Source organism: Rhipicephalus sanguineus, chromosome 11, assembly GCF_013339695.2.
Source record: "Rhipicephalus sanguineus isolate Rsan-2018 chromosome 11, BIME_Rsan_1.4, whole genome shotgun sequence".
NCBI classification, from domain to species: Eukaryota; Metazoa; Arthropoda; class Arachnida; order Ixodida; family Ixodidae; genus Rhipicephalus; species Rhipicephalus sanguineus.
Window position 1 is genome coordinate 121,188,663 of NC_051186.1, and position 26,174 is coordinate 121,214,836.

Here is a 26,174-nt window from a genome sequence, read left to right on the forward strand (position 1 = left end):
CGCCACATCGAAGTTCCCGCACTACGTGCAGTGATGTCACAGATTTTGATGGCGCCTAGATGGTTTCTAATCGGCAAAAATGAAGTGCATTGTCTCCTGATTGAGCCACAGACTTAACGTACCAATTTTGACATAGAACTTTGAGAGCAAATAAACGACGCAGGATGAAGAAGGTACACACAGCACGAGCGCTTGTGGTGTGTGTGTGTCCCTTCGTCCTGCGTTGTTTATTTGCGCTCACGGTTATATGTCAAAATGCGATACCAACTAGCTCCACCTAGCTATCCTATTAACGTACCAAGTTTCACGAAATTTCGTTAATCCAACGTAGGCAAAATACGAAAAGAAAAGCACTCTGAAATCCGTGACGTCACTAGCGGAGATATTGGCGGGAAATTTAAAAGCGAAACATTTGACATTGATTCTCACATCTTGTAACAAGCCCATGGTGCTGAAATTAACTACACTAAAGTTTTCAGAGTGTAATTTATCAGCCTAAACTAATGTATTGTTTCGATTTAGTGTCCCTTTAAATGCGAAGTTTCGAACGTCACTTTTGTTCTTTTTGTCGTTGCTGCTAATTGTACGCGTCATTCGCTAACAGCTACGCGGATATACGAGTACCTGGGCAGCCCTGCGGTCGGTTTCTCTTGGTTATTACTTTGCAACGTTTTCGAAACAATATTTCGTCATGATGCCATAACATGCAATTATATATACCGTGTGCCTATAGTGTATTTCGAGAGCGCCCATTCAGGTATTTGGCGGAAAAAAAAATATTTCGCTAATGTGAAACATCGAGACCTGGTAAATCTGCTACATAATCACGCAGTCGACGCGAAGACCTATATCTTCCAACCTCTTTTTATTCGGGCTATTCAGACAACTTACTCGAACTTACTCGAAATATATCGATATTTTTCGTCATCTTTATTGCTTTTCTTTCACACTTGGCGTGCGCACAGCTCCGGCAGGTATGCGCGAATATTCGAAATATTGAAATAAGAAATGGAGTCGACGTTGTAATTGTTCTTTTTTTTTTTTTTTCAAATCGCCAATTGTGCGCTATTATGTATAGACTATTTTACGGACGGGTTTTGGTGCCGCCATGTTCCCGTCTTGCCGTTTTGTATATTGAACAACCAAACGAACAGTGGACGCGTACGCATGAAAACGGTTGGTTTGGTGCATTCGACGTTTCCTGACCTTATCAATTCACGTCGCGATATATAAAAATAAGAATGTATTATGCGTCTTACTTAATATCGTCTATACTTCAAACGAGTTACACAGGATTTATTTATAGTTCTAATAGACGCTGTCGGAGGCAAACAAAACAAGCAAGGTCAAAGACAACAAACATGCGATAATCTGCTTCTGGTAACCAGAACTATTCACTCTGCTTGTGTGTAACATAACATATATTTACTCGGTGTAGATATGGAGATAAAGGATGTCACTGTGTTGGCCATTGTGCGTACTAGACCGTCTGCAAGGTGATACGGGCAGCGATATAAAGATAAAAGATTGTGGGTTTACTATTTACAAACTATTGCCGGCACAGTCTAACCGATATAGCCTGTTTGTTTTCCCTCATACAAATAGCTCGTGCGCGCTGTGGGGCATTGGCCAGAACACGCGTGAATGAAGCTGATTGGTTGGTTGGTTCCTTAGCGTATACTTAGCGCAATTCATCCAGGGATAGGTTATGAATGGGGTGGCACATTGATTTGTAAAAATAAGTGGCAAGAAATACAAAAAATTACACCATTTCCCGCTAAAGGGGACCATGAGGCGACGCGAAGCCGGAGCACTTGCACGATCGCGTTCCGTTGGCGTTCATTGGGTATGCTACCGACCTCGCGTTGTGGAACGCGAAGAGGAGCGCTACGCGCGTCTTGTCTTCCCTCTATCCTGGCCGTTAATTCTCACAGGGCGAGCGGGGAACGCGGTCGACAGGCGCGCGAGAGGGGGGCAGCGTAGGAGAGGAGAGAGAGGGGAGGGGATGCGCATGCGCTGGCGCTCATCGCGGCGTTGCGCAGGAGAATTTCGGCATGTCTAGCCCGCGTTTCAAAGGAAGAGTGGAGAGAGGGGGAGGGGAGAGCGGAGGGGAGAGGGTATGCGCATGCGCGGTAAGGGTGGTCACGCCGCACACCACCACCACCACCACCACCGGTTTGAACACCGCTATAAGATGCTTCGCATCTGAAAAAGAGAGACGTAAATGGGAAACAGGATTGAAACGACAAATTATATACCGAATTGTTAATAGGGAAGATAATGTTAAATGTGAAAATAAACATTGAATTAAACGGATGAATTGAAGTTCACCACGCATTGTCGTCTTCCTCGTCCCTGTGGTGTTCGTATATTTTGTCACTCTGCTCGTATGGCACCGTGAAGAGCAGCACAATTCAATGACTCGCTATACGACCGTGAAGTACAGCGTGGTTACTGCGCTGCGAAGGCGTGCGTACCGAATTACACCATTGGTGCAGATGCCCTAATTCCAATAGAGGTATGTAAATATGTTTTGTCTTTTGCATTTTCGCCCGAGATTCTGCGCAGCTGCAGCGGCTTAATCTATGGCAGCTTGAACAAGACGTCAGCTAACGTTAGCATTTGAAAGAATTCCCATAATCTCTAAAGGACATGTGCGTCAGTATTCGAGAAACGTATCGATACCGATTTCTAATATGACTAAAATTTGTACGCAGATTCTGAAATATACAGTTTTTGATCCACGGTTGTTTCCACACGTGGTTGACCGCATGGTGTGCATCACGAAATAAATACTTGAGACTAGTCATGTCCGAGTAGCTCATGGACAATACCTATTAAGAAAAAAAAAATCATGGGACGGAGACTGTCATGTCGGGCCGCCAGCCGCTAGCGAAAGATCAGCGGGCCGCGTGTGTCACACTGATGCGTGTAACAAAGAGCCGGCAACTATACGTGACGGTCTGTAACAGCAATCACACGGTTTGTTTGTGTGGTTACTTCGATGCCGCTCTACGTACGTGGTTAACTCGGACGATTGGACGATCATTGTTTGTCATTGTTTTCCTGGAGATGCCCGCTGTGCACGCACGCAGCATTGTTTAACGCTCCTCGCCTGCTTCAAGCTCTCGCGTATTGTGCAGACCGTGCTTTCGTTCGCGACACGTATGCGGATGTGCAATCTTCGCCGCGGCGTCTCCTTCGGATCTGTCTGGCGTTGATATGCGTGATGCCTGCACTCGGCACTTTTGTTATTGTTAACGCTTGCGTGACTCATGCGTCTGGTTCAATTGTCTCACTGCACAACGATCATAGGCGTGCGCACCGATGGGAGGGAAGGAGGTGCTCCCCATCGTTCCCAGGAGTGGTCCTGTCGAAGACAAGAGCTCTTGTGCAAACGCTGGCTCCACCGGAACATCCTGTTCATGAATTCGCGATCTATAGGCCTACTATCATTAGTATCGTCATCATCGCTGGCCCGAAGGTCGCGGGATCGAATCCCTGCCGCGGCAGCCTGCATTTTCGATGCAGGCGAAAATGCTTGAGGACCTTGTATTTCGATTTAGGTGCACCAGGGGCGTAGCCAGAATTTTTTTTCGGGGGGGGGGGGTTCAACCATACTTTATGTGTCTTCGTGCGTGCGTTTGTATGTGCGCGTGTATATATACGCAAGCAAAACTGAATAATATCGGGGAGGGGGGGGGTTGGGGGCGCTCAATCCCCCCCCCCTCCCCGATATTTTTCAGTTTTGCTTGCGTATATATACACGCGCACATACAAACGCACGCACGAAGACACATAAAGTATGGTTGAACCCATAAAGTATGGTTGGGGGGGGGGGGGATTGAGCCCCCCCAACCCCCCCCCCCCCTGGCTACGCCCCTGAAGTGCACGTTACAGAACTCCTGGTGGTCGAAATTTCCGGAGCCCGCTACTACGGCGTCTCTCATAATCATATCGCGGTTTTGTGACGTAAAACCCAAACAATTATTACTACAATATCATCATCGTCGTCGTCGTGATCTTTAAACTTGCTTGTTCGAGTCATTGAGTAAACGTGCTTTGAACGGCTAGTGACGTCGATATAGTTCGAAAAATACGTTGAACCAAGGTGTGTGACGGGGCTAGTTGGTATTCCATATATAGCTATACGTGAACAGCGTGGGAGCGCGCATCATCATTGAGGCTGCGGCTATCGCTAAAGGCAATTGCATCAGCAAACTTTCCATTGCTCTATAGCTGACAAAGAAATATATTACCTAAGTTCTTCTACGCATGTAACCTAGACGTAAGTTCGGTTAGGTTTCTTGATGTATTTTGCTGTTTTTTGCTGTTATCTCGATTGCTGTTTCACTTCCTGTCTTCATGCACAAATGAATGAGCTGTGATCAGGTGTGCTATTTTGTTTTTGTTTCGCATGTATCGTGTCATCATCGACTCTCTTAGCCATCATCGACTCTCTTAGTTGGAAGTCCGCGCCAGTCCCTTGTTTTTGTGCCCCTCCCGCGCTGTTCATGTACGCCTTTGCTATTGGTAGCTTGCACGTGACGTCAAGGACGCGCAGCATGGCCACTTAGATGACGTCAAGGCAGTATAATCACGTGGCGATTAACCTGGTTCAGTGTGATAACGACGTCGCTGGAACGTTACTGGGCCTCTGTGCATGAATAGCGAAGGAACCAGCATGCGATGTATACTGTAACGTGAAAACAATGTTCGCGTCCCACCATGTTAACTGGTGCTCCAACGTGGCTTTTTCAATGACGTCAGTGCAAGCCATCTATAGCATAACTTTTTGTATAACCACTTCCTTAGCGCCTTGCCAGCCGTTTCGGAGCCCGTGCTTCGCTTGTTTTGTAATAGTATGGAGAGCTGGGCGAGTTGGTTTGAGGACATTCTTGGAAACATTTCGGCGCGCGCACAAAAGACGGAAACGATAGAGGTTTGGCTGCACAAAACTGAACTACACAAAAAAAGAAATAGAATTTTTGAATGGCATGTTCCCGCGCTTCTCTTGTTTATCTGGCAATCACCATGTGGTTTAAATATTATTGTTTTATGTTTGTGCACGAAATAAATTTTAGTTGAGAGTCAGCGCTCACGTTGTGCGTTTCATGTCCTTCGTCCGTGCCGCGCTGCACATTCTCCCGAAGATGTTAGTACACAAACTCGCCCAGATCGCCGTATTAGACCGTCTGGTGTTCTTTAACGTGTACTGACATCGGTACAGTACACGGGCCTCTAGCATTTCGCTTCCATCTAAATGCGACCGCCGCGGCCGGGATCGAACCCGCGACCTTCGGGTCAGCAGCCGAGCACCGTAACCACTGTTCCACAGCGGCGGACAAAGCGCACGGTGGGACGTAATAGTATGCAATGTTACGTAGTCCAACTTGGATATTTCGAAGAATTGTCTTCTTGTGCAAAAGTGGAAAGGAGTGGGGCTGTGCACTCGCACGATAACGAATTGAACCACTTGCAGCACGCGATACAGCGCGTGAATAACGTTAAGTACATATACGTATACATACGTATATTCAGTGTCAAAGGTTTACAGATCACGAGAAACAAGAAACAGCTGAATATTCCCGCTGCTTCGGCAGGCAGCCTTGAATTTAAATTTCCGGACTGTTACAAAACGCGCTAACATGTGCTGTGCAGTTCGACTGAATGCACTCGCAAATTGCTGGGAAGTTCAAGGTTTTCCTCAGACCTAGTGGTCTGTAAACGTTTGACGCCGACTGCATATGTTAGCGTGATTCCGCTTCACACGCTCGATGCCGCACTGTGCGAAAGGTGAATGGAATCTTTTTTTTTTTTTTTTTCACGCAGAACTATGCATATGATAGAGAAAAACGTTACACATCCACTTTTGGAGTTCGCGACTATGGTTTCATGCTGGTATAGAGCAGGCTCGTGAGCTGTACAAAACGCTAAAACGCTGCTGTGGCATGTTTCTTCTTACCGATATCCGATATCTTTTTGCGTAGATGATTACCGTCTTGTTGGGCGATCCACTTATAATGTTATGCTGACCATAATCTCTCTCTTATTTTCTCTTTAGCAGAAACGGTAGTTTTTGTGACTGATCACTTGGCCAGGGTGAATATTATGCTCTTAATGCAAACCATGTTGAATGCCACCTTCGAAAGTCTACTCAAGCGCCTGTAAAGCTGGCTTTCCCGCGCGCTTGGTTTGTACAGTGGCGCAGTACCTCTTCGAGCGGCACGAGCCAGACACTTTGGCTTTATAGGCAGGGATTAAGGAACTAAAAGCAATTCATTCCAAAATACTTGATTGTCTTCGTTGCCATGTCCGTTTCGGCCGCATTTCGATGGAGGCGAAATTGCTAGAGGCTGTTGTACATAGATTTAGGTGTACGTTGAAGAACACCAGGTGGCCGAAATTTCTGGAGCCCTCCACTGTGGCGTGCCTCATAATCATATCGTGGTTTTGGGACGTAAAACCCCAAAATTTATCATTATTATTGCCATGTCCGTTTCCAGACCGTTTTCTGGTATTACCATGTGCGCCGTTGATGATGATTTTTGAATCACTCGTGTTGATGCCAACGGTCACTTTTCGCGTGTGATGAGTCATTAAATTCCTTGGCTCGGGATCAGCCAACTGACGTCGAGCTCTCCCTTGCCCCGTCACAGAGAAGTACCCCCAGATCAAGGAGCTGATGGTGACGGACCCATGGTTCAAGTGGCAGATCGTGGGCATGGTGACGGTCCAGCTGATCATGTTCTGGCTACTTCGCGACGCGTCGTGGATCACGATCGTCGTGCTGGCATACTGCTTTGGCGGCGTCATCAACCACGCGCTCATGTTGGGCATTCACGAGATCGCGCACAACCAGGCGTTCGGCCAGGGCAAGGGGCTGCCCAACCGGCTGTTCGGCATGTTCACCAACCTGCCTGTCGGCATACCGGCGTCGATATCTTTTCGGAAGTACCACTTGGAGCACCACCGGTATCAGGTGAGGCAGTGATTCCCTACCTCCTTGCTCGTTTTGTTTTTATTTGTTATTTTTTCCACTTGCGATCGTGTCCCACCAGCTTGCAAAGACGCGCGGAAACGGCTGTGGCGTCTTCGCTTGCCCGATATGCATGAAAAGATAGGCGACTGCAATATGCCACCCTTGCCTCGTAAGCGTTGACAATGAATAAAAAAAATATGGGTGACAGTCTGGCAAAGCAATTGTGAAAAAAATGCTGTGGTCGAACGCATTTAAACCAAGCGAAGGAAGTGCCGCGGAAAGCACGTCGTGCGGCGGTGTCCCGCGCGTCCGCGCCCCTCGCCGGCGCGGAAGTCACGTGACAGGAGTAGAGGTCTCGAGGCGCGCGCGGCCGTCGGCGCACGTTCGTTGCTATGACGACGCACGGAACATCTGAAATTTCGGCAGGAACTCTTCGGCATCTGATTTTTCGGGCTTTCTGCACTCTCTGCTCTGATTGCAGGTCCCAACGAAACTGCATTATTTGAAGCCACAGGCGCTGCCACGTTAATTATCTTTCAGCCTTGAGCCAGCATCCTCGTGTGCCAGTTCTGTTGCAGCCGTAGCGTGTCCCGAAAGTTGGTTTCGCCGCAATGCATAGCTGGTATGCACTGAAGCATTGGAAGGGGCCCTCTGCCAGGACACAATTATACACGAGCGCCCGCATGTCTGTCAGTAAAACAGCGGTAATACTTACCCGCTTGAAATATATTAATCAATTAAACATAGTTGTGACAGGTCCCTGACACAGTCTACATAAAGCATAATATAGTTACTGACCACACTGCAGTGGCTTGTCGTACACTGTGCCAACCGGAGGAATGCATTAGTTTTTTTTTTTTGTACCACTAGACTTTTTGGCCAATTTTGCAGTCCATACAGAGCCCGAAAATCGGATGTCGACTGCACTCGGGGGCAACAGAAGGTTTTTCTCGAGTAGGGCGGCGGCATGCAGGTAGTTGTAGAGGTAGGCAATCTGCTGGAGCAGTGGGTGGCAAAAACGCTGTCACCCTCCTTGTGGAGAACCGTGGCTGAGTTTAATGTGCATAGCATTCAGAGGAAGCACCAGAAGGGAGAGGGCACGGAAAACAGCACCCCCCCCTCCTCGGATTTCTGCCTGCCCCCAGAAGGAACCCCTTTTTGGGTGCTCTCCCAGCAAAAAAAAAAATCCTGGCACTGGCCCTGATGGCACAACAGGAAACCAGTTTGCTATTGTACTATGTGTTTACCAGATTGGTCTATTCATCTGACATGTGCTAGACTCGTTATCCACAGCACACATGCTACAATGCATACTATAACTTAATTTATCAGTGACCTTTCTGTACTTCGGTATCAAAACATACACAAAAGAGAAAGCGGCTGTGCACTTCTTGTTGTATCAAGGAAGCTACGAGACATTGAAATGCAGGTTGTGACTCAACTACAGATAGCAGCCACTTGCTGAGGCTGCTTTTACTAACATCATAGTCGGTAGCCAGCAATGTTGCCACCATAATAAAGGTACAGCCACGACATGCAAGCACCTGCAGCATGCGAACATAACTCTTCTGTCATCCGCCATGAATAACATTATCTTCAGTCTTCTACTTACACACTTTGTCCTTCTGTCTGTGCACAGGGCATTGACACAATCGACGCGGACCTCCCCACCGAGCTGGAGGCCAAACTTTTCTGCCACACAGGCACAAAGCTGCTGTGGGTGATCTTGCAGCCGCTGTTCTACGCACTCAGGCCCGTGTTTGTCTTTCCCAAGCCCGTCACTGGGCTCGAGGTGCTCAACAGCGTCATCCAGATCTTGTTCGACTGCCTCGTCTACTATTTCTGCGGTGAGTGCAAAAACTTTCTGCAGAGCATGCTGCATCTTTTGTCTCTTGAGCGCACAGAGCTAAAAAAAAGTATTCTTCAGCAGATTGCTTCCAGAGAAGCAGACACAGTTTGTACAGCCGATGAACAATGCTGTTTGTGTGTCTTGCTTGTAGCCCTTGAGGCATGCCTTTCTGGACTATGTTAGCTTACATTGGGAAGGCGGTCCAATCCCAGTTGTGTAGCGTTGCGCTGAAGACGACGGCCACTGAAGAAGATCAGGAGAAGCATGCATGGATTTGGGAAAGATGTCCGGAAGTTTAATACTGAGCTTCAGAACTTTCTTTTTAACTTTCTCAGACTCGCCTTTATCATTGTCGTATTTTTTAGTTCTTTTCTGACCACTTCAGTTCTTTGAAAGACGTTATCTTTGTAGTTTTTACTATTATAGTTTAACCCTGTGCTTTGTAGTTGTTTGTACATTTAACTGTTGTTTTTCTGTTTGTTTATGTCATGTCTGCTAACTGGTCTTATTATGGTTAAATTTACATGTTGCCACTGTTGTTTGCTATAATAATTATCATGCGCAGGAAGTCCCACTTCAGTTTTTATCTACAAGACCTCCTTCTGTCTATACCTATATAATTATCACCATTTATTAACATAGACTGGTTCTGATTCTAGTCTTGACGGAGAGATGCCTGGACGATGACATAGCGACGTGTTTTTTTCGTATGAATACACAATATTAAAATAACTTCACTTGTGCATCCTGTTTAGAGGTAAAATCCAAGATGTGGTTGGTTGTCAAAGTGCAGCAACTGCCTGCAAGAGGTTAAACATTTCATTGAGGTGAATTCAGTCCTCCGCTGTGGCCGTCTCGCAATGCGCAGGAGGCAAAGTTCTCTTCTACATGATTGGTGGGTCCCTGCTGGCCATGGGCCTGCACCCAGTGGCCGGCCATTTTGTCTCCGAGCACTACATGTTCAAGAAGGGCTTCGAGACCTACTCCTACTATGGCTGCCTCAACTGGGTCACCTTCAACGTTGGCTACCACATGGAGCACCACGACTTCCCCGCTGTGCCGGGCTCCAAGCTGCCTCTGGTGAGTGTGTCGAGGATGTGGCCACAGGAATTTGATTATATCCCCTTGAGGTGCAATGTCCACGTTTGTGGACGTCCCGTTTTTTTTTTTTTTTTTGCCAGGTCTTTGGAATAGTGGCCAAGAAAGAGCAAGCTACATTGCACATAGGATGAATTGAACGTTCTGCATAGTCACTGTGTCTTGACTTAACCTCACTGTGCTGCTTAAGACTGCAGCTTTTCACTGTTTTTGAAGACATTACAGTGTTTTACGGGTCATTTGATGTGCCATGCTTGAGGACCAACATCAGAAGTATTATATTTCATTGCTCGAAATGAATACAACCAACAACAAACCGCACATGCATTTTGAGCCCATGATTTGATTCTGTTTATGCAAAAATCGAACATAATGACTGCGGAATAATTAAATGTCTAATTGCAAGCTAATTACTGAAACTTGCACAAAACAACATAATACTTCATTTTGTTTTTTGAAATGTATATCGAGTGCCTTAGAATTATGCTGTGTGAATTTGACACAATTGCTGACAGTGTATCGTAATTCACTCCTGAAGGGGATGTTTCTGCATCACTCAACTGTCCCTCTATTTCAGGTCAAAAAGATCGCCGGGGAGTTTTACGACGACCTGCCCCAGCACAACTCTTGGGTCAAGGTCCTCTACGACTTCATCATGGACCCCGAAATCGGTCCGTACGCCCGTATCAAGAGGAAGGGAGCGGCCATGCCCGTACTCGACGGCTCCGGCGACGTCATCAAACCCATCTCGGACGTCACATTTGCCGACATGAACGGCTCTTCCAATGGTGTCAAGAAGCACGAGTGAGGCCGTGGGAAAGGAGGGGGCAAGGGGGAGGGTAGAGGGAAGGGAGGATGGGACGGAGAGGAGTTCGTACATGGGGGGTGGGGAGTATGGGTTTATGCTCATGACGCACACGAGGGAAATGGAAAGGGGGCGATTTGAAAGAACGGTGCTGTACAAGAAAAGGTGACTGCTGACTCTGAGTTTATAAGTCTCTTAGCTTGGCAAGGAAGCTGGATTGTTTGATGGACTTGAGGTTGCGAAAGTACCTGCGAGTGTGTAGGGGCTGTAATGTAGAGGATCGGTTATGAAAGGCTAACACAGGTTTAGGATTGGCGGGTCTTAATACTGGGTTGGAAGCACGTGACGAAACATGAGAGGGTTTCGTATTGTGGCTTTTGCACAGTGGCAGGCACAAAGCGTGAAAGGCTTGTAGTGACCAAGTCGAGTAGTGCGTACAGTCATCATGCTCGCATGTTGCGCTATCGATGAAAGTTTGCTGGAGCAGTGGTGCCTGTGACGTAGTGAAACTATCCTGTGCGACCGTGTGCATCGTTCAAGGGCATTATTAATGCTGCGACGAAGCCTTCTCGCAACGGGCATTGCCTAGAAGCTTCACAGCCGGTGACTGGTGGTGGCAGAGGGAACTGCGTGCAATCGCGGCCACATCTGCAAACAGCCAAAGTGTGAGAAACTAGCGCCCCATGCCAACGATGTTGGCTTTGAACTCGCCTGTGAATACGAGCCTTCGTGTGTGACAAAGGATGGACTGCGAGGGAATGTGTTGGAAACGGCATGGACCAAAGTGCGAAAGACTGAGACTGCTGTTTTTTGAAGGAACTGTGTGGGATGTACGTCTTTCAAGGGTGGTGTGGCGTGTGGATTGTGCGACAGTGTTTTAGTTTTTTTTGTGTGTTTTAAAGTGGTGTGAAGAATGTCGTGACGGTATGCTCACATTGAGCTGCGTGTTAAGGTTTTATCGAAAGGATAACGCGGGCTTTTGCTTTTCCAGGAAAGGGGGCGGCCAGTCCACTGCAGGTGGCCTAGCTGGTACGAGTTCATAATTACAACTCATTGTGCGAGAAGTGTGGCATTGTCTTTCGCCACATTGGTCATAGTTGCCAGCCACTGTATCTTCCCTTGTTTCGGTGTAGCCTCGTGTATTGCTATTTTCAGGCTGTTAAAGGGATTTCTTACAGCACGAGGTGTTTACAAGAAGATTTTTCTCAAGTATCTGAAAGTGCTTAGACAGGCAACAGGTGAAGGAAGTGTGATGAATAACAAAAGAAAATATGGGATAGAAGTGAAAGAAGCAGTGTCACCGGTAGTCCCAGAAGGTATTACCGCGTAACAAGCGCCACTCCACTTTAGGTCAACAATACTCGAAAGCAAGTACTAATTGACTATGCTGCGCAAACATGCAGTGAAGTTGCAGATGATTTCTGTCGGTGTACAAAACTCTTGCATTGTCTTACATTAAAAAAAATAAATACAGGCATTTAGTGCAATCATCGGGCCCACGTGTGAAGACAGTTCAGGACGGCTCCACGTCCATATTGCCAAGCTGATTAAATGGTCTTGTTATCAAAGTTCTCTCATGCCTCTAAACCATGTCAAGGCACTTGAAACAAATGCGGGAATAAGTGTGCGGCTGCTCTACACTAGTGTGTGTATATACATGCCTCTGCTTAAAATCTGATAACGCTCGTTGTAGCTTGGAGAAATGACTCGCACTGTAACTCCTTTACATTGCATGATGTAGTGGGGAAGTGTGAAGGTGTTTTAAAATTTCGAGCTGTATTACTTAACTTTGGCTCCTCTTTTCTAGTGCGGCAGTAGTTAGTGGAGATAAAGATGCCGATGATGGTGGTGATGAATTAGTCGAAAGACCCATTGGAATGAACTTTGGCTGGCAGTCATGGAAAGTAAAAGCGTTCGAAGTGTATTCCAAGTCACAATGGCTTTCTTTTTTATTTCATTCTTCCTCTTGCATGCTGTCGGTGAAATTTTCCAGTGTTAATGTTTTTACACGTGTTTCTCCCATTGGAATGAACATTGGCTGGTAGTCGTGGAAGTAAAAGCATTTGGAGTGTATTTCAAGTCACAGTGGCTTTCCCTCTCTTTTTTATTGCAATCTTTATCTACCGAGCTGCTAGTGAAATCCCCCAGTGTTAATGTTTTCACGTGTGTTTCTGTGTACAGCGTAGCCATGACAGGGAAGAGATCACGTTCTTAGTCTGTTGGCATTTGAGTCGTGGTGCACAATCTCTATTTAGCCGGCGTTCTTGCTCTGCGCTTATAGACAAAACTTGCGCTGAGTGTAGTTTGTGGGTTAACATAGAAAACTGCGCGAAATGAACAGTGGGCAAAAGGGGAGAGACAGCCACTATGCTGGAGACTAGACGTTTTATTGCACTGATGAACGTTAATAGACACGAAGGCACGTGGTGCATGCAAGATATGCGAGGCGTTCGCAAATTGCAGCACTCTTAAAGTCGGGCAATGCAGTAGTTGTCTGGCCTGAGTAAACACTTGTGTTGTCCAGTTCCCTTTCCTGTCTGTCACTGTTTTTTACCATATCTGAATGCCTTGTGTAAAGGAGAGAGAGAGAATAAACATATTTACAAGGTAGCTAAGAGGAAGCACCCTTGGTTCAGGATGCTTTGAGCTCTGTCAGCTTCCTGGTCCCTCGCACCAGTCTTAGGTGATCGACGAGGTTGAAGCCGGCCAAGGCCTCGGCTCGTGGGTAGGAGCACTTGGATTGATTGATTATGGTAGATGCCATTGAAGAAACACTGCGACAGTAGTGTGGAGCGAAGTGCTTATGGGCTGGCACACTTTGGATAACCAGGTGGCGAGATTGCCGATACAGTCAGTGCTCTATCGCAGTAAAGACAATACTTGTGGGGACACTCGACCCAGTGGACGTGAAGGCGTACTGTATGCTGGTGTCGTTGGTGGCTCTAAGGAGAACTTGACTTTTTTTTCATGCTGAGCGTGTCACTTTTTATTTTGCATTTCGGGCGAAGACTAAAGGCAATGTCCTTGTATTGCTATCAAGACATAGAAGAAAGGTCTTCACAAATTCTGCATTTCTACTACCTTCCGCTGCCATTTTTGTGTCGCCCAGGAGAACGGTAATTTCTGGGGTTTTGCATGCTAAAGCCACGATATGATTACGAGGCCCACTGTAGCAAGGTACACAGGATTAATTTTGGTCACCTGGGGTTGTTTAACGTGCGCCTAAGTGTAAGTGTGGGTCGTTCTTGCATTTCATCCCCGTAAGATTGCAGCCACCGTGGCTGGGAGTCAAACCCATGTCCTTGATCTTAGCAGCATGACATCACTCGTTGTCCTGAGGGAGCTAACAAGCCTTATCATCATCATCACTTATTGACCCTTGAGGACCCTAAACGGCATTACATAAGGGGGGCGTAACAGAGTTTAAATTATATAATCAAGCAAACCCTTATGACAAAAACCAACAGCGTAACAAGTACAAGAGAAAACTATAAAAAAGAGAAATCGAGTTAACACTGTATGCGGAATAGCTCATAGGCCATCGGCTTGTGCACGGTTGCATCGCGCTGCACGCGACTTCTTGTAGCCTGCACGTGTTTCCCTTTAAAAAGGACATTAGTTTAATATAATCTGAAAAGAGGAAACCAGGCGGGGCATTTGCCTGCAAATTTCGCAAGGCTAGATCCGCCGGCAACCTACAACATCCTCATCCTTGATATAAAACTGTGTTATGGCACAGAAATCCTGCATGTTCTGCCAGCAAACACCAATATTAGTCCATGAGGACTAATGAGGACACGTGTTAATAAGCATCTGAAAGTATTTTCTTGCAGTGGACTTCAAGGGCCACAATAATTGTGATGTTGAGCAGCGTCACGTATTAAATCGTCACAGCTCTAAATCTTTCATTGCACGAAGGCACCTTACTTGGCTGTGGCACCTTTTCTTAATGCTTTTATCTTTTATGTGTTAAATGTTCACCCACTTGTGCTGGTGTTCACTGGGACATTACCCTTCCAAATATTTCTTTCTGCTCACATTATATTGCAAGACTTCCATCTTGCAGGTAATTTGCATAAGTGCATGCGGTCAGTCTTAATTTTGCTGAGTCTCGGGTGCAGAGAGTATAAAGTGTTTGGCATCCCGTTTCTTATCATCATTGGTTTTCTTTAAGGCTGTTTGATGGCACGTGGAGCAATGGCAATGGTGACTTGCCATGTGCGATTTATAGTTAACTATACAGGTTGACTTAACAAGCAGATGGCAGTCGTTCCTTTGAGCCTCAAAGAGTGGTCCTGCCTTTTGAGATCTCTTCTATGGAATGCAGTATTGAGTTCGGATTTAACATGTGCTCTGGAGATGTAGCGTTTTCAGCTTCTCACACTGGCATGCATTCAAGCTTGCATAACCGCTGCGAAGCTTCAATACTTACTCAATTTGCCTGCATTTTGTGACACCTTCAGGGATTGCTGCACCTTGCTTTTCATTTTGGCAGTACACTATGGTGTCATCTGCATGTTGCCATTTGTTTCACCCTGTGGAAGCTTTGTGTATGAGCAAGTTCACGGCATTCGATGCAATTTGCAACAGTGGTACTAGTGCAGAACTCGTGCAGGAGGTGCCAAGTGGCTGTGCTCAAGATGCGAAACAACATTGAATCACCATAAACGGGCTCACAAGCCATAGGGTGAATAGAGCTGGTGTATAGTTTCTGTATTAGCATACGAAAAGTTTTACACTCCTAAGCTGTACTTTTGATAGATCACTTTTGGTAGGAGACAGTTTTAGTATAGCGCAGAATGGTTGTGTTAGCGTGCTCTTCACGCCAAGTCCTTGCAGAATGTTATTTTAAAGTTTTTAGTAAAGCGTAAATAAAGAATGCTGCTTAAAGGGCGAAGCTTCACCACACCAACCAAAATCCATATTGAAAACAATGCAGCGTTACTGTCTGTAGTCTATATTATTCAAGCAAGATGACATAAAGCAAAAGCCCACAGCATCATGTGAGGATAAGCAAGTTGCACAAGACAGCAGGACGAGACAACAGGTGTGAAGTGAGCGGATGTCACTTTGAGGACGTCGCCATTAGTGGCACCATCTGGCATCTAGAAGCCTAGGGGCGGCACTGGTCGGGGGTGCAGAGGGGGGGCCGCTGCCCCTCCCCCCCCCCCCCACCCCCCAAGAGCAAACATATTCAAAACACAACGCATAAGTTCCCAGCCTCCTTGCCCCCCTGAACAAACTCTCTTGTCATGAGTGCCCCCCCAGTTAAGAAATCCTAGTGCTGCCCCTGCAGAAGCGAAAGCACTCGTGAAGCAACGGCAGCATCTCTTGTTAGGCTTGGCTTCAAAACAAATGGCTGATCTCAAGAATGAGGAAAAACAGCACCCATACTTGCTCCTTGACGAGAGATAGGTTCAAGTAAAAGTTGATGTTACAATTTACATGTTGCTGCTATGACCAATGAGAACCCGTAAGTCCAAAATCTTCAGGTGGGTGGCCTCAGCGCCACCATGTTGCTGCACTTGCCCTGATAACCCACAATGCTAAATCCAAAAGTTAACGTGTACATAACCCACAACGTTCTTCATAGCAGGCTACACATGCTCAGTTTGTACCCATTATTTTGTAGTGTTTAGTACTAGAGTTCTGCATCGATTATGCTGAAACTGTCTAATATATCGACATGGTCGTATTTAGTGCAGTGTAAACTTCACAAAAAAACATGCCTTGGTGTTGAATTGCTACTGCTGGGCTGTTTTGTCAATGCACTTGCTAGGCACGAGTGTGTCTGGACAGTTGGTTTTGTTGCATGCATTTTAAACGGTTTATTCAATGTTACCACGATTGCAAATAGAGAAACAGAGATTGCAGCGCATTGAACTCCTTTCACAAAACTTCCATTCTCATTGTTCCTCACTCCCCATTTTTCAAATTCTGGTGGTTGTGTTTGTCTGGTCAAACCAACGACGCATGTGAAAAGAAATGATGCGCCATTGATGCATCATTCCGGTGTATGTGAAGTATTAAATTAATAGACTTTTCCTGGAGCCTTGGTCGTGTCCTGCACTTGGCTCCAAATAGACTAGTGAAGACTGTCGTGAAAAAAAAATGCTTTCTGCACATTACCAGAAACACATATGCACACTATCATTCTCTGTCCTTTGTGCAGTGTAATTCTCTTGTTCATCTTAATTGCTTCGGATTCACACCAGTCATGTTACACTGACTCGGGAACCCCTGACCTAGGAACACAATGTACACAAAATTGTGTGTTGAATGTTCTTGTGCATGCTGCCCTGAGAGCACAAATTTGGCACTCAAGATAAGTCATACAATTGTACTTCCTGTCAATGCACTTTTAAGCGTTGTTGCTCCTAAATTTTCTTTCCCTAATGTGTGGTAAAGATGAGATGCTTTGATAACTTGATGTGCCCTTGTAGTTCCTTTCTGTTGCGTGTCCTCCCCATGTAAATAACACTTGTACAGCCAAGTCTGATGATGCAGTCGGACCCTGTGCCCACTGCTTCTTCAGTGGGGGGTTTAATACTGGATGGAAAATAAGAAACTTTTGACCAACAAAAGCGTCTTTATTCCTGATACTGGTGTTTTCTGCTGCTTATTTACACGGGCACCTTTTGTAAAAGGTGTTGATGTGAAATGGACGTGCATGACGACATAGCTGCCATGCCTTTTCCAAGCCGACGATGCTCAGTAGCCGTACTTGGCGTTGAGGTGCGTCTTGCCATCCCCGGACTGGCCTGCACAACAAGTGACGTGATTTGGTTAAATTTTTCTAAACCAGTGCAGACACCTTTAAAGGGAGAAACCGTCATACACTGCATGGCATTCGTTAACTCTAAATGGCAAGTTATGCTCCAGTGTTTTCAACTTGCCCAAATATGCTTATTGAAGCTCCCATGTCACATCGGCAACGCCGAGCTTGGCAAAAATGACACTCTACGCTACGAACTGTCTGCAACGGCACAGATGACACGCAACGCTGTGGCTTTTTTGCGGCTCTCTGTAGATGCGCAAGGACCCGTGGAAAAGATCACCTGCTGTAACTGTGGGCGCTCAATACCACTGTGATAGCAAAGTGATCTCCGCCATTTAAGTGGAGGGGAAACTCTTTCAATTACTCAAGGAAGTGTCTTAATGTAAATGTTATCCAAAAAGAACCTTCTCAAAGTCAACACAGTGCGAACTCTCCTAATACCCACTTTGCTTGTTCTCTATGCAAGGAATGCTGGGACACCTCGCTAACACAGCCCAGCACATCTAGCAATAGGGACTTTTAGCTTGTACGTATACTTTTTAACGTTACCGGAATACTGGATTGCGTTTACCGTGTTACTGGAACGCATGTTTTAGAAAAGTTTTAGCTCACCACACGTAAACGTTTACGTATGTACGTAAACGTATACTTTTACGTTTGCACAAACTACTAAATGGTGATGATAACTGCATTTCAACTACATTTAATTTAGATAATACTGAATTACCGTTGCGGCGAAATCATAACAGAGGTTTTTAGCGGGTGCAGTATCCCGGTATACGCAAAAGGGATGTAGCAATACCGGGTTACCGGGCGATGGTGTCGACATCTTGTGTGACGCTTCGTGCAACCACAGTCATGGACAATTTTGTTTTTGCTTAGTGTTTCTGAGGGAAAAAAATGATTGAAAAGGCAACTCAATCGTAATTATGCCGCTGCAAGGCACTTACGTTAGAAGTAGAACACCCGGTGTCTCTGCAATAATTTTGCGCTTGCCTGGTTCACCTTGGCCCCGCTAGATTGTGCCACCTATCCAGCCTGTCAGGGGCTTTAGGCCTCTCACGTTCACGGATTCGGTATTCTAGGTCGCTCTAGCCTCGGTAATGCGGCTGAAACAAGGCGATCGTAAGTGGCGCTCGCACTTCGGCTTATTTTGACTCGGCCGCTGGAGTCTCCGCGAAGCGGATACCGCGAGTAGCCACGAATGAAGGTGGACTTGCGAAATAGGGCCATAAACATAAACCCTATCTGGCGAGCAGTGTTGTACACGTTCCTCTAAAACAGGAACGAAATTTCGTTCCTCGTTCCTTCTCAATCTTGGAACGAGTTCCCGTTACAAGTTCCTTCAATGCGAAAGGAACTCGTTCCAGTTACATTTCGAAAATTGGAACGTGTCGTTACATTAACGTTACATTTGAATACTTAATAAACATATAGTGCCAGATAACCCTGAGGCTACCTAAAGTGAGCAATTTAAAGCTAAAATTGAGCTGCATGTATTTTAAGAAATTGACATCGTCGGCAGTAGGTTATATGTAGATAAAATGAATATAAATAAGCGTCCTAGACGAATTTTCTTAGAGACCACCGGCCATATTACAGACATGTACAACTGCAACTTTCGTGCTCTATTACAAGTGCAACACGTAGGGCCCTTTCCACGTCAGTCTTCAAATGCGCCGTCAGAATACTGAGCTTCAGATATTCAAATAGAAATTCCCACACATGCACCAGTATAAATAAGTTTCTTGCACAGGAAACCACACCGAAAATAACAATACATAGACGTTTAATGAGTGCTGATTCGATATTGCAGTTCGAGTAGAAAATAATGTCCAGGATACATATTCGCAACCTAGTAAGGTCCCTTGTTCGCACTCAGCAAGAGTCGCATCTCGATGTTGGTATCCGACTTAGGAACCTGGCCAAAGACCATTCGTGCACAGTGGGAGGCCACCGCGCGGGATTTCGGTGGTTAGCACGTCGACGCTTTACTCATTTTCTGCGGCCTCTGGAGTTGTGAGAGAGAGAAATGTTTTAATGAAAAGCTGGAGATGTGTGCCTGGCTATTCACCTGACATGCTACTCCAGGTGCTGGGTGATTATTACGATATATACACTGACAAATGCAGACACATACATAGACTACACTGCTTACGAAATTTCGGTCAGGCTTGTGGCCAGCAAGAAAGTCGGCAGAGTTTTCGTAGCGCGTAAAGCACAGGTACTGCTTTGCCATGGGCCCAGAATGTGCCGCAGTTCTAAACACGAGTCCCGTTGAAGGTGCAAGGCCGCCTTCAGAGATCGTTTCTGTGCGAATGCAGGAGTTGCGATTGGCTCCTCTGTCCCATGCGCGTCAAACACCAGATTCGCGACGATGATTCGCGCCGTTCTCCGCGGAACCACGCGTAGGCGCCTCGACTACCGTAAGTCGGCTCCCCAACTTTTAACTATGCCGAAAAATCACAGGGACGCGCAGCAGAACCGCCCGAATACGCAGCCCCCCCCCCCCCCCTCACACGCACACACACACAAAAGCTACTTTCGAGTTAGCCGAACAAAGAAGTCACCGAGGTAAAAAAAAATGCACGCCCCTTCCTGGCGGCAGCTTTACAATTGGGTTCGATGATTCTTGAATGTCAAGTATAAGTTCTCCAAGGTGTGTCTACACTCCAGAACGGCCCGTGATTACTCTCAGACTGGCTCAGACAAAAAGAAAAAAAATCAACTGTTCCTCCCGCACATGGACGCTCTTGACATCGAGTGCTTCCCTGCGCCCCCGGCGGGTGCCTTGAAGTGAAAACCAGGATGCAGCATAGTCAAGTGACAGGCGAGAGGTAAGATTCTTGCGCCTCCCGCGGTCGCCCATCCACGCTGTTCTGCATGATGTACTGTGTGCGGGTGCCTGTTCAATGCTGAGGAACGTTTACAGAAGGAACGCCATTCCCTGTGCCGTTCCTACGTAAACGTAACGAGTTACCGTTACAGTTCCACCGATCCTCAATGGAACAGTGGTGTTCCTCCGTTCCTCCAAAAGGGAACAAGTTCCTGGAATGCCGTTCCGTACAACACTGCCGGCGAGTAGCTTACGTTCCGTAAAGGTTCGCGCATGCGCAGATTCCATCCAGTATCCGGTAACACAGTAACGTAAAGAAGTATATGTACAAGCTAAACGTCCTCAATAAATTGTAGCGGCGCTGTTCACATCCCACTGTCGTCTGAATGCGCTCGACGGCATCGGACACAGTGGTTGCCTTGCGTCTCTTGATATAGATGCGAGCTGTTCTCCACTGTGTTATAGCCAAGTTCGACACATAAGTGAATGCGTTATGCTGGAGTATGTTTTGCTGTTAAAGGGGCCCTAAAGTCGGTCGAAATTTTGTTCCAGTTGTGAGCAAGTCTGCAACGAACACACAGCCATGAGAATTTTTCAAAAAGGTGCTGTAATAACAGAGTTACATGTGTGTGATGATTGAGGTGCGGCCCTCCCTCATATTGCTCTTTCCTTTGCTATTTTCCATTCATTGCATAGTCTCTTCGCCGTGCGAGGAGGAACAGCAGGAAGCGTGCGTACCTGCTAGCAGACTTGTGCACATGCCTGCTGCAATTCCTGTGTACTATAGGACACCTCACGCTATGACAGTGCTGGTGCAGCCCTAAGAAAGTTCCTGGTTAGGCCACTTTACCAGACACCCCCTGATAAGCTTAATGTTTTGAGGACATTTATATTTTGCTCCTGCTTGTCCAAAGGTGTTCCTGTGAATACAGATTTCCAAGGTTTCATTATCAAATCTACTTTATTAGGTGACATAAGTCTGCCATACTAGGTGATATTTCTGCAGCTAGCTCTTTCTCATTCTCTGAACAGCTATCTTGAAAGCTTTTCAACTGTTGCAACCAAGGCAAGCAATGCAGGCAAGCTCACCTTCCGGGGGAAGCCACCCAACATAGTCATCTAAACTCTCAAATGACTGCTTCTTCTTCTTCTGGCCCTCCTTATTCTGCAAAGAAAGCAAACCACTCAGCTCACAACACGGCAGTGATTCAACACTGTTATCACCAGATTTAGGCAACCACGCCAGTTTCAACACCGTCGGCACACTTTTTCCGATATCAATCTGTGGGTGTTACGGCAATGGCCTTGAGTACTAAAAGTGAGCCGGACACGAAGAAGAAACTTTGAATCGTCATCATCAGTTTCCTTTGCGACCATGCTTACAAGGAAAAATCTGGATTCAAAGTCTCAGCTGGAAAACAGTGGTATTTGTTTTTACAGCGAAAGTCAAGCTTGGTCCGTGCGCAGCAATGTTCGCACATAGCCAAGGTGGGGTAGGGGGCAAGTGAAAATTTAGCAGGGTCCCTTATGCATTCACTTAAGACCACTCAAAGGCGGAAGCCATCTTCTTTTTCTTCTCAGTCCAAGTACGGATCCTGTCCTGCCCTGCCACCCTTCGAAAGTTTTCGCACCTAACGTGGTTTTGCACTGCCTCCAAGATCGAAGGCACCTCACCTGGTTTTGCATTGCCTCCGTGATCGGACCACCTTTGGCCAAGCTATGTCATGTGATGACGTCATGATGTGACGTACGTCACAGTGACGTCATGATGACATCATAGTGACATCATGAATTTAGGCGATCTGTGATGTCATCGTGACGTCATATTTTCAAAATTGGATAGTGCAAAATCGAACATGAAAGGAACACAGATGCACAGGACAGGCGCATCACGTGATGACATCGCATATGGTGACGTCGTAACGCGATTTTTTGCATCACTTGTCCCCGATGGCGACGCTGACGGTCTAATTTCGCGTTTGATGAGGCATCTAAGGCTTTCAGTTTAGTAGCGAGAGGGAAAGCACAGGATAAGCCAAGCATGGCAAGGGTTAGAAAGAGGGTGAGGGCGTGGGAAAAGATGAGGGAAAAGGTAAGGGAAATGGTGATTGATGGTCAGGGAAAGCGAAAGGTGATGGTGCGATGACATTGCATTGATGAGTGACGCGGGAGACGAATTACAGCTCATGATTACTGAACTGAATACGGAAAGTAGAAGAGTAGGTCTGAAAATTAATATGCATAAAACTAAAGTAATGTGGAACAATCTTGGCAGAGAACAGCGCTTTGTGATAGGTGGCGAGACACTGGAAGTTGTAAAGGAGTACGTCTACTTAGGACGGGTAGTAACCGCGGAGCCGAACCATGAGAGTGAAATAACTAGAAGAATAAGGATGGGATGGGGCTCATTCGGCAAGCATTATCAAATCATGAATGGTAGTCTACCACTATCTCTCAAGAGGAAGGTATACAGCAGCTGCATCTTACCGGTACTTACCTACGGAGCAGAAACCTGGAGACTTACAAAGAGGGTTCAACTTAAATTAAGGACGACGCAGCGAGCGATGGAAAGGAAAATGATAGGTGTAACCTTAAGAGACAGGAAGAGAGCAGAGTGGGCCAGGGAACAAACGGGGGTTAAGGACATCATAGTTGAAATCAAGAAGAAATGGGTATGGGCCGGGCACGTAGCACGTCGGCGGGATAACCGGTGGTCATTAAGGGTAACTGACTGGATTCCAAGAGATGGCAAACGCGTGAGGGGGAGACAGAAAATTAGGTGGGTAGATGAGATTAAGAAGTTTGTAGGTATAACGTGGCAGCAGAAAGCACAGGACCGGGTTGATTGGCGGAACATGGGAGAGGCCTTTGCCCTGCAGTGGGCGTAGACAGGCTGATGATGATGATGATGATGATGGTGCGAGAAAGAGTGAGGGTAAAGCAATGGAGTGTCAAGGCAAAAAGAATGAGTGAGGCGAGGGAGAGGAGTAACCTTGCTTAGCTTTGATCCTGCTTTGCTAAACTGCACCCTTCTTCACCTAGCTTTGCTGAGGCTTCCCCTCAGCTCTTGCTGGTCATCGGTGTTTGAGACAGCAAAGCCACGCCTAATTTTATTGCGATAGCAATTATATGGACAGTCTCGGCTGATTTTTGCCGTCGCCGTCGCCGCCGTCATGCTGCGTATATGTATAAGTATGTATATATACATCCAGTGCTGGGCAGTATCGAAGATACATGTATCTTAGATACTATCTTAGATACTCTATGGGTATCTTGTATCTGTATCGCGATACGTCTCGAAATACGAGTATCTGTATCTGTATTTCCGATACATTCGATAATGTATCGTGTATCTTAAGATACAAGATAACCTCTATCGCAACACAACCGTGCAAAACAATAATCGTTGGCCAAGCTCCGCTTCTCAAGCTGGTATTGGTGCCACTAAGCCATCTGAATACGTCTAAGGGCAGTGACGTTATTTTATTTTTACGCCAGAGTTATCCAGTGACGGTAGAACATCAGGAAGACAAGCACGCGGACGTCTACGCCCGGCCCACGTACCTTTTGTTTTCTCGATTTCTTTTCTGTTTAGTTGCGCCAATGCAGCGACACTTTCTCTTAGCCACTGTCCTGCGCCGCGTACTCCACTGCGTGCGGCGTCTGTCGCCCAAATTCCGATGTTGTTACAGTGCCGTTATTGAAGATTCTATTGCGTCTTGCTCCGTAACGAAATGTGATGCGTGCAAGAATGGGGTTGCTTTGCGTCGCGTGGATTTTACATATCAGCGATTTGAAGGATCTCGTGGATGTAAGTTTGACCTGCATGCAATGAATTAACTTATATGCAAATAAGATTCTAACAACTTTTGTACCACTGCCTGATGCTAGATCTAATAGAGCAAGCGTTTACCTAACAGAAAATATATTGGCTTACCGTATTTTTCACTTCCATCTACATTTATTCAAAGAATTTATGAAACCATAATTTCATTATTAGCACAAGTGCTTTCTTAGCTGTCATTTTGCATCACATACATAACCTAGGTCTCTGCACTGTTTTTCCGGTCTGGTCACTGCAGTATGTCGTTTGTAACGAACTCCAAAAATAAGATTGCTGCTTTATTCTTCTAAATGTCTGCTTTATTTCTACGACTGTTTCCACATTTACACGTTGCCAAGGCGATTTTGAAAACAAATATATTATTTTGTGGGCGTGCCTTGAGTATACAGTACAAAACATTCTGCTTACCGCGTATGAAAATAGCGAAATTGAGTTTGAATTATAATAATGAAAATCATTAGGAGCCATCTTAAAGATGTTAGGAAGGGTATCCGAGAAACATTGTTTTACTGAATGCTCCGTTTTACTCATGAGCGTTCCAATGAGCCATTTCAGGCAATTCTCCATGGGCACTGAAATTTCTATTGTTTCAACAGGTAAGTTGACGATACTTCATGCTCATAGCTACTAAGGGCGCCGGCTGTATTGTGTTTCTGTACTCATTCAATGTGAATGTTTGATACACAACCACCTCTCTATTTAAATTATATTTGTTTTCCTGTTTTAGGCCTTAAATATTTTTCGTATTACTAATCGCCACGTTATGGGAGCTATAAGCGGCAACAGCGCGAATAGCGGCGATGTCCTGCGGCTCTTTGTGCAACTATACAATACGTCTGAGACATTTCTGTGTTGCACATGCTCTCTCGTTGAAGAAAAATTGCTAAAAGTTTGCACGTTAGTGAGTACATCAACAAAGAATCCCTTACGCCAGCAGTGAATAGAACATGGAAATTCACTGCAGAGAGAGAGAGAGACACTTTATTGGAAAAACAGAGATATTTGCTGGCGTCACTAGACCGCTGGCATGCTACTCTGTGTAGGGACGGGGAACGGGATTGACAGACTAAAGAAGAGAGGGAAGGAAATAATAATAAAAAGAAAGAATATAAAAAAATGAAATGCGCAAGTGAACCTGATAGAAATATTTACAACGAGTGTGAAATTCATTGTAGTTTTACGTCATCTACGTATACACCAGGGGTCTCAATCTCAGCTTATAGCCAGCGGGCCGCAATCGCGAAATTGAGCTCCAAGGTCCGTGACAGTGAAGATGATGGGGTCGGAGAGAGTTTGAATAAAATGACGTTGGCATTTGAAAGGAAGCCTTCCCCATATCTCATATATAGGTCATTTCTGAAGGGTATTTGGAGTCAGGATTCGAGAAACATCGATACCGATGTACACAACGAGCGAAATGTGGACGCGGATTGAAATATAGAGTTTTTGTTCCACGGTTATGTTTCAGCACATGGGGACCACATGTTCCTCACGAAAGAAATGCTTGAGACCAGTCATGCCAGTGTAGCTCACGAACATAGTTAAAAAGTAAAAGCAAATGGGACGGACACGGTCATGTGTGCCGGCCGCTCGACTAGCGAAGGGTATCAAACTCCGTATACACCCTGCTTTTCCCGCCCCCCTCCCCCTCCCCCCCCCCTTCAAAAAAAAAAAAGTCGCTACCAGCGTTGTTGCTGCTGTACACCTGTCCGGATATACGGTATTGTGTGTCTTTTACGGACAAGGTAAAACTCCACACCGGTATTTGCGCCGTCGTGCGAAGGCTTCTTATTGATGTTATTGTGATTACATGGCAACCCGCTAGCTCGTCAGCAAGCTGAGCAGCGACTCCCATCAATTGCAAAAATGACAAGCAGTAACCGCAGTCAGCGAAATGTATGAAGAGTTGTCCTGTGAAGAAGCTAAAACAAGCTCCAATAAGATGTTTTGGAAGAAAACTAATGTACCTTGAGCAAGAAGGG

General features: G+C 46.0%; 2 protein-coding genes across 3 annotated transcripts in view; one reads left to right on the forward strand and one right to left on the reverse strand.

The window, feature by feature from the left end:
* Positions 1-13,344, forward strand: part of LOC119375589 (sphingolipid delta(4)-desaturase DES1) — a 37,163-nt gene extending 23,819 nt beyond the window's left edge. The window contains exons 2-6 of one of the 2 annotated variants that reach the window (XR_007417959.1): positions 6,660-6,982; positions 8,622-8,829; positions 9,700-9,911; positions 10,507-12,161; positions 12,491-13,344. Coding sequence is in view for 1 of the 2 variants with exons in the window: in XM_037645807.2 (XP_037501735.1) it covers positions 6,660-6,982; positions 8,622-8,829; positions 9,700-9,911; positions 10,507-10,737 (974 nt within the window). In the remaining variant the exon portion in view is untranslated. Of the gene's footprint in view, positions 1-6,659; positions 6,983-8,621; positions 8,830-9,699; positions 9,912-10,506 lie in introns of both variants that reach the window. The other variant, XM_037645807.2, reaches the window with a different exon arrangement.
* A 3,810-nt stretch (positions 13,345-17,154) lies between these two features.
* LOC119375591 (kanadaptin) overlaps positions 17,155-26,174 on the reverse strand; it is a 42,980-nt gene continuing 33,960 nt past the window's right edge. Inside the window, exons 14-15 of the mRNA XM_037645808.2 lie at positions 21,438-21,513; positions 17,155-17,495 (exon numbers count right to left, since the gene is read on the reverse strand). Coding sequence (XP_037501736.1) covers positions 17,446-17,495; positions 21,438-21,513 — 126 coding nt within the window. The 3' untranslated portion in view covers positions 17,155-17,445. The remainder of the gene's footprint in view (positions 17,496-21,437; positions 21,514-26,174) is intronic.